Raw genomic sequence first — 9,547 nt, forward strand, 5'->3', positions numbered from 1 at the left:
GAATGGCTTTCATGTCGCTCGTAAAGGCAAATATCCATTGTTACTCTTATTAAGCATGCCCAGAGATCTTGTGATCCAAGCAAGTACTCATATTCACCACCAAGACACGTGATGATGATGATGATGATGGGTTCTTATAAAGCGCCGGTATCCGCCTCAGCTGGACGCTCATGGCACTTACTCAAAAATAGGAAATATCTCACAAATTTCAATGACTTCACGGTCTTCAATCAGTGCCTAGGATCATCATTCAGTTTAAGTACTGTCCTAGTAATGCTATAATTGAGTTATTCTTGGGATAATGTTGGGGTGGAGAACAGAAAGGTCTTCAGGTAAGACTCAAAAGTTGATTGGGTCTCTGCTCCCCTGATAAATTGGGGAAGGCTATTCCACAGCTTTGGCCCAGAGATGTAGAAGGCTCTGTCGCCCCAGGTTGTGTGGCTGAGAGATTTCCTCAGCAATGCTTGATCTGCTGATCTGAGACTGCTTGTTGGTCTATGCTGAGATAAGAGCTCCGATATGTCGGGTGGAGATTTATTGTTAAGCGCTTTGAATACAATGACCCCAAGTTTATAAGCTAAGTGGTGTGCTACAAGGACCAAATATTCGAAGCTAATGGGCTTTTATTTGTACGGTGTGACATCTTGTGCTGATCACTTGGCAATCCACGAGCTTGCTAGCATGGACTATACTCGCAAGAAACGCAAAGTCTCTACAAAGTCAAGAAGAGAGCAAGACTTGGATGGAAATAATGAAGCATTCAAGCAGTGGGATCCATGTAGAATGGACTCATCATTGCACAATATGAGTTGGGTAACTGCTCGTGACAAATGTCAATATCAACCAAGCAAGAAGTGTAGGGAAGGTCATCATGGTTGATACACATAATCTACATGGAATTTTCGAGGAAAGAATAACGTCTGTGTTTCCTTGCATATTTATAACATGTTGGATGCTTATTTGCATAATATGTAAATTACACGTTAGATATTAAGCTGATTACTAATGTATTTGCCATTCTTAGTGATCACATCATATTGATCTAGACTAAAATGTTCTCATAACTGTTTTTGTGAGAAAAATCAAAATTTCTTGATTTTTTCCATACAAAGATGCTCATATATATGCAAATGAGGCAGATTTATTTAAAAAACAAATAAATTTGTAAAACTTATCATGGGCTCTAGTTCAAGTCATATTGTTTTCTGCACTTGATTTCCAATATTTGGAGTATTTTCCTTATTTGTAATTCATTATGGCTAATTTGAATAAAATGCAAATTTTGTGATTTTCCTATCATGCTTGTATATTCAAGGACTTTTAATATGGCGTTTAGGAAACCTTCCTGTAAGGTATTGTCATATTCCAATTTCAATAATCTACTTGCAATTTTTGAGGGATCTATCACTAGTGTGTTTTCTTGAATATTCATAACATGTTAGATACTTTTATTTGCATAATATGCAAATTACACTACAGACACTAAGCGAAATACAAATGTACTCAACGTCCTTAGTGATAGCAGCATGTAAATTTCAACATTAATGAAATTTTCAAGCAGTTAATGAGAGAAAAATGACAATACCTTGACATTTTTCCATATAAGGATGCTTATTTGCATATTATGCAAATGAGGTAGATTTTTTTGCTTTTTTGACCAAAAACTTTGAATACAGTTATTTATCATGATTTTCGCTCAAATTGAATTATTTTGGACACTCAATTTGTAATCTTTGGGCTATTTTCTTTCTTTTTCTAACTTTTTATGGCTAATTTGCATAATATGCAAATTTCATAAATTTCCACTGCTTGGATTTTTTGGGACTTTTAGTATGTTGTTTAGGGGACCTTCCTTGAAAGCATTGCAGTGGAATATCTCGTGTTGCAATTAGTGGTGGGTCAAACCCTATATTGACTGGACTAGATCTCAACTCATGTATCTATGTACTTAGGTGGTTGAGCTCTGCCGTTCTGCATCCTATATATGCTGACCAAGATGGGTCTTATTATTTTTGTAGACATATTTTTCATTTATATTAACTGCACATCAGCATCACAGTTACACACACATGCACCCTCACCACAAGCACGATCGCAGTATATCCCCTTACATAGTCTCTGGTACTTTATATTTCATCAATTTGGATGAATTCACTCTCCTTTATTCCTGACAATTTAATAGAAAATTCACACAACAGTAAATATTACACACCTCAAGAATTTAACAACATATTTAGTAGTAATCATGATATTTCTCTTTTACACGCTAATTTAAGAAGTCTGAATAGAAACTTCGAATATTTTGAAAATCTCTTGCACACGTTAAACAATTTCAACTTTTCTGTTATTGGTATTAGCGAGACATGGCTACATGAAAATTCACCAGATTTGTTTAATTTACCAGATTATAAACTGATTAGGGCAGACCGCAAAGGAAAAAGAGGTGGAGGGGTAGCATTCTATATAGCCGAAAAACTAAAATTTAAGATCCGTTCCGATGTGAAACTCTTAAATGCTGAGTCTTTGTTTATTGAAATTGAAAACACAGAATTTAAAAATGTCGTCATAGGTCTAATCTATCGACCACCAGGTTCTAATTTTGATTCTTTTTATGAGGAAACAGAGCAATATCTCCATATAATAAGTAATGAAAATAAAAATTGTTTTATTTTTGGTGATTTTAATATCAATTTCCTACCCTCAGTCGACAATAATAAATCAAACAATTTCATGAAACTAATGTACTCATTTGGCTTCCATTCATTTATAAATAATTCCACTAGAATCAGCCCAAATTCATCAACTCAAATTGACAACATTTTTTCCAACGTACATAACATGAACAACAAAATGATAGGTGGAATTCTATGCTCTGAAGTTTTAGACCACTTACCAATTTTTCTAACCTGTGAGTTAAAACTACCTTACATCAAAACATTTAACCAACATACATATAGAAGAGAATCTAAACGTAATATTGAATTATTGAAACAAGACTTAATAATTGAGGAATGGGAGGATATCTATAATGAAGATGACGCAAACACATCATATAATCACTTTAATGATAAATTACAACATTATTATGATAAGAATATCCCAATAGGTAGAATGAAAAATAATCGAAAAAAAATCCCAAAACTTCCCTGGATAACAAGAGGTATATTGAAATCAATACATACACGTAATCGCCTTTACAAGTCGCATTTACGCAGACCGTCCGAAGCTAACTTAAAAACATATAAAGTATATCGAAACAAATTGACAAAATTAATTCGTATATCCCGTAAAATGTATTATGCTAATAGAATAAAGGATGCTAGTTCAAACACTAATGCAACTTGGAAAATCATTAAAGAGGTAATGGGAACAAAGACAGACCCCCCTCCTACTGATGATATGACTTTAAATGGTTCTAAAATTGACACTTCCCTTCATGCAAATTCATTTAATTCATTTTTCACAAATATCGGACCCAAACTTGCAAGCAAAATTAATAGCCCTAATGCGCGGTTCACCGACTATCTCCACGAATCAAATCCACACTCTATATTTCTTAACCCAACGGACCCCAATGAAATTATCAACATTACACGGTCTCTTAACAGTTCAAAATCACATGGACATGATATAATTAGTATGTCTCTTTTAAAAGAAATAATCCACCCACTTGCTAATCCTCTTAGTAACATTTTTAATAAATCATTATCACAAGGAGTTTTTCCCGACTTATTCAAAATTGCCAAAATCAATCCAATTTTCAAAAAAGACAATCCCCATGAAATTAGTAATTATCGCCCCATTTCTCTTCTCCCAACTATATCAAAAATCTTAGAAAAAATAGTATATAATAGACTTTATAAATTCATTATCAAACACAATCTGCTAAATTCTAATCAATATGGCTTTAGGAAGAATTACTCAACAAACTTGGCATTAATTCAAATCTATGACAAAATTACAAACGCCATTGCTAACAAAGAACATGTCATTGGGATATTTTGTGACCTTAGTAAGGCATTCGATACACTTAATCACGACATTCTACTCTCAAAACTCAACTATTATGGCGTACGGGGTCAATCCCTTCTTTGGTTTAAAGATTACTTAAGAAATCGAAAACAATACGTCTCATTTAATGGTCACGACTCTGATTCACTTTTAGTTCATTGTGGTGTCCCTCAAGGCTCCATCTTAGGCCCACTATTATTTTTAATATATGTAAATGACATTATTAATACATCATCCATTTTATCTTTTATATTATTCGCTGACGACACAAATATATTTTTTTCTCATAAAAATCTCACTTCCTTATACAATATTTTAAATCATGAAATAAATAAAGTATCACAGTGGTTCAAAGCTAACAAATTATCTCTGAACACACAAAAAACTCATTACATATATTTTCAACATCATTCTCATAATTCTAACACTCAAATTCACTTACAGATTGACGGCAAGTCATTAGAACGTAAAACGCACTCTAGATTTTTAGGGGTCATCATAGATGAAGCTTTATCTTGGAATGAGCATCTGCACCATATTACAATGTGTATTTCAAGAAGCATTGGAATTATTTCTAAGTTAAAATTTATCTTGCCTCTTAAAACGTTATTCCTATTGTATAATTCCTTAGTACTCCCGTACATAACCTATTGTAACGTTGTTTGGGCTAATTGTGGCTCTACAAAGCTGACTTCTATTTTTAGATTACAAAAGAGAATTATTCGCATTTGTACAGGATCGCATTACCTGGCTCACACTGACCCTTTATTTTTCAAACAGAAAACACTGAAAGTTGCCGACTTGTACACTCTTCAAGTAGCTATCATTATGTTTAAGTATATCAATAATCTACTCCCATCGTCTTTTGATGACATGTTTAAGTTCAATAGTTCTGTCCATACCTACCCAACTCGTACATCTGGAAACTTTCATCTCACAAACCCCAGACTGTTAATTACCTCTAAATCAATTCGACATCATGGTCCAGACATTTGGAATAATCTTGCAGACAATATTAAATCTTGTTCTACTTAATACTCATTAAAATCAACTCTTAAAAAAAAATATCATTCAATCTTATTCATCCGACACTTCAAATTGATTATCATTAACAACCAAAAACTATAAATTAAAAATGATAATAACAATAATTATACTGCTATTTACAGCACCCGCACCTGCACCTGCATCGCACCCACTTGTTCAGCAATTACCGATCTTAGTCACGAACCCTTTTTATGAGGCCGCCATCAACTACAAGCTTAACCGCTCACGATGGCGGTCTCCTGCGTTCATTTGTTTATGCTGCTTTTTATTATCATCCTAATGTGAAGTATATGCCCAAATCATTTTTTTTCTATTTATGTAATGTGAAGTATATATACCCAAACCATTTTTTTTCTCTAATTATTATGTTTATGTTGTAAACATTATGGATTGTTTTATATATTGCAAACAATGTAAATACTTTTTGATAATGTATTGTGAACGCAGAAATAAAATAAAACAAACAAACAAACCAGCCCGCCATGACACCATGGCAACTGATCGATGTCACTCTTCGGTACTCTATAACGATAACAGCACGAATAGCAAAGTTGTTAACGGCTGCCAAAAAAAACGGCAGAAGTTTGCAATGGTGTAGCACACCATGCCACAGCTGCAATGTTCATAGATTCATAAACACTATTGCTTGCACATTCAAAGTTTAAATTAGTCCATAGTACTCTCTGCATAACAAACTTGCATTTCCTGTACTCTTGCAAAGCAAATGAGCAAAATTATTAATTATTGAACTAGTGCAAAATAACGGTTACATTACATACAACTCTTTAAAGTCAGCCATAAATGCATTATTTACAGCCGTGATTTACTATATACTTGATATCCAGGCTTACCTGAAAAGTAAGAAAATATGATTTAGGCTGAGAAATACAAACAAGTTGTTTGTTTACATGTTGAAGGGGGGGGGGGGGGGAGTGAGGTGACCAACACTTTGTGTGGCCTCTCATTGACTGTGTGTTATATATAAATAACTAATCTTAAAATTATTAGGCCTACATTGTGAGGCAACCATCAAACATACATAGAACGAATTAGACAATAATACTTTTAGTTACACAGAGAATGTTTTTGAGATGAAAGCCGGATGAAAGTACTTGTTTGCTACCAGATAATACAATAATTGTGGAACAAATGCAGTGAGTGATTAATTAGTGTGTTATCATACATTCAAGTGGGCCTATGTTTACAAGACTACACAGTTCAGAATGTTGCATTGTGCTGGCTAGATATGAGTAGTCCTGGATGACGCGGTTAAGACTGCTAGTCTGTTGCTGCTTGAATTAAGTTATCATCTTAAAGAAGTCAAATGCACTTTTCATCCATCCTATTCACTCTTCAATAAATTGGTAGAAGGATTTTTTGTGCCTCTTTCAACCTCTTAATGGGTCCCAAGACTTTGAATACTCTTGGATCAGGGCAAAGTTGAAATCAGAGTTGTGTCAGTGCACAGTAAAAAAAAAATACAACTCTGTTTCCTATATGAACCTTACAGTAATTGTTTAAACAGTTTAAACAAGTGTTTAAATTTTAAGCAACAAAGTTTAATTTTCAATATATAATCTTCAATAAATTAAACATGATTGTTTAAACGGTTAAACAATTACTTTAAGGTTCATATAGTAAACAGCGTTGTATAAAATCTTAAACAGCGTTTTTACTGTGTGCAGTAAGTTTTACCCCCTTCTCCTTGTATGTGGTTGATAGATCAACTTGAAAGTCAGTTCATGTATGCATATGAGAGAGATCTGATCAGATTATGTGGCCATGAGGCAAAAGGTCATTTGTTGCATAGGTCACTATATGCATGAAATTGTAAGTTCTTGTGATAACTAAAGAATGATGGATGGATCAGATTCAAACAGATGCATGCCAAGGGTACTGGAAGTGATCTGATTTGTTTTGCGTTTGCAAGGTCAAGGGTCATAAATTTGATACAGACCCAGAAGATAGATCAGAATAATACATAGCCCAAGTTTCCTCTGGGATACAGATATTATGTTCCTATCTTTGAACATGAATAACTATTCGTAGGGTGACATAAGCCTTGATACTATTCGAATATGCCTAGTGTTGATATGTTAGGTTGTGTTACATTTGACCCTTAAGATCATTTAGTTACTCCAGTGATTTAACACATCGGTTAATAAGTGGGCCAACATTTTAGAGATAACAGGTCATGTAATTAGACAGGGATAACACTATTGAGTTGCCTATTTCCTCTCATGCTCTTCTCAAACTGAGCCCAGAATAGTTCTTGACCATCTTCATCGTCCGTCCACAGCATGTAAGGTTTGTTTTTACTCAGGAACAACCTGACCAGGTATGGGAGATCGTCATCGTCGATATACTCAAGGAAAAACAGTATGACCTTGTCCAGTCTGCTGTCAATAGGCGGTGCTGCACCATCCCGAGTTTGCTCAATCTCGAGATTTTAGCCCGATCAGCCCTCTTCGCGATTAATCTCGAGATTCGAGAAACCCCGTCTGCACCATCCCACGAGGAGCTATATCTGCTCGAGCGAGGCAACAAGCCCGATATTCCGGGCATGCGCACTTTCGGATCTTGGAGTTTCAACGGCCCGCGCTTTTGAATAACTTCCCGCGATATGCAAGCAATGAACTCCTTTCACTAGTACTTTCGCCGAATTCAACCGGTGTTATGCAACAATCCTTTCAGCTCAGCGAGTGAAGATATGATGGCGGAGTAGGAGGCAACGACAGAGAGAGGGAGAAGGAGGAAAGAAATGCTATTTGCTCACATTTTGCGAAGAATTAAGACAACATGCTGTCAGTGTTGTTATTGAATATGACCATCGTCGATGCGATGAGCGCCTCCCCCTTCGGTCTGGTCTCTCCCGGGGTCTCTCCCAAAATCCATTCACTGGTGGGGACACCATCGTTGCTTATGAACGCTATTCGCATGTATAAAGTTGACTTTCGCACGTGTTTGTTTTGACCAAGGCGGAAGTGGAACGCGAATTGCATTATGGACTGACGTCATGAATAAATTACCCCGAGTCCAATCTCGAGTGTGTCTGCACCGACGAATTAGCGGGATAATTCGCAAAATAGCGCGCTATTTTGCAAATAAACCCGAGTTGACTTGGGATTGCAATCTCGAGATTAATCCTACGAACTAGCGCGATAATAGCGTCTGCACCGCCAACTATCTCGAGATTTTTCAGATCGGGTTAGTTTGCCGGATCAGAAATAGCGCGCTAATTTGAAACTTCGGGATGGTGCAGACGGCCCTATTGAGTTCCTCTAGGGCGATACGTACCTTGGTAATAAACCAGGCTTCACGCACAGAATTCTTGCTTAGCAGAATGACTGTCTTGAAACTGTTCTCAACGGCATAATGGAGAGCATTGATGTAGAACATCCCGAGGTGGAGGTCGTTGTCACCAAATGCCACTCTCTCAAGATGTGGAAACCTTTCCTGTAGAACTGGCTTCATGATGTCATCCACCCATTCCTGGTCTTCCTCTTGGTACATCAGGTTGAGCTGAAACTCATATTCCTGGTCCTCAAAGTCCTGGATCATTTCCTTGTAGCCACAGATGGCAAGTCTAAGAAGGAACACCTTGTAGTTGAACCACCATCGCTTCCAGTATGCTAACAAGGAAAAGGCTGCAACCAAAAGAGCTGCGAAAGACACACTTGTGATAAGAAGGATGTTAATGCCACAGTATTTATCCATATTGAATGACAGGATTTGTGATTTTACCATGTCTTTGAAGGAAGATTGTGAGCAATTTGTATCATTTGGATGGATGACTTCAACGTTGCTAGAGCTTAGCCACTTCAGAAACCAGCGCAAGTCACAAGTGCAAACAAAGGGGTTTCCTGATGCATCTATTGTGAAATTTTTAGGAAACATTGTTCCTCGTTTTATCGTAGTTATTTGGTTTTGTTGAATGTAAAGACTTTGCAAATGTGGATTTGTATTGAATAGTGTTTCGGGTATAAGATTAACATTGTTATTGCTCAGGTTCAATAGACTAAGCTGAGATTGTATCGGAAATATATCACCAATAAATGATGAGATATAATTTTCACTGAGATCCAATGTTTTAAGAGAGATCAGACCTTCAAAAACACCAGAAAGCAACACTTTAATAGATGACTGAGAAAGGAGCAATATTTCAAGTTTTTTAAGGGGGTTGAAAGTTCCTGGCGCTAACATATCCAGGTCATTCTCTCTCAAATCCAGTGTCAACAATGTTTCAAGACTTATAAACTGTGATTGAGAAGTCAAAGTATTAAACAAATGTCTGTTCTGTAAGTTGTTTTTACATAAAAACAATCTCTTAAGAGATGTAAAATTTGTTAACAGCCAGGCGTCAAAAGTCTTGTACTGCATTGCAGATGACAAGTCCAATATGTGAAGATTATGCATGTTTTGGAAAGCAGTGGAAAATACTTTCATATTAAATTGTTCATTGGTGAGGTAGAGCTCTTTTAGGTTGGAT

At 36.0% G+C, this 9,547-nt stretch overlaps 1 protein-coding gene across 1 annotated transcript; it reads right to left on the reverse strand.

Moving 5' to 3' along the window:
• Positions 1-7,258: 7,258 nt before the first annotated feature.
• Positions 7,259-8,775, reverse strand: LOC135155279 (toll-like receptor 2). Its single transcript, XM_064104215.1, has 3 exons — positions 8,326-8,775; positions 7,555-7,559; positions 7,259-7,454 (listed from the first exon to the last, which is right to left on the reverse strand). The coding sequence occupies exons 1-3, from the start codon at positions 8,773-8,775 to the stop codon at positions 7,259-7,261; spliced, it is 651 nt and encodes a 216-aa protein (XP_063960285.1).
• Between the last annotated feature and the right edge of the window lie 772 nt (positions 8,776-9,547).

Source organism: Lytechinus pictus, chromosome 8 (genome assembly GCF_037042905.1).
Source record: "Lytechinus pictus isolate F3 Inbred chromosome 8, Lp3.0, whole genome shotgun sequence".
NCBI classification, from domain to species: Eukaryota; Metazoa; Echinodermata; class Echinoidea; order Temnopleuroida; family Toxopneustidae; genus Lytechinus; species Lytechinus pictus.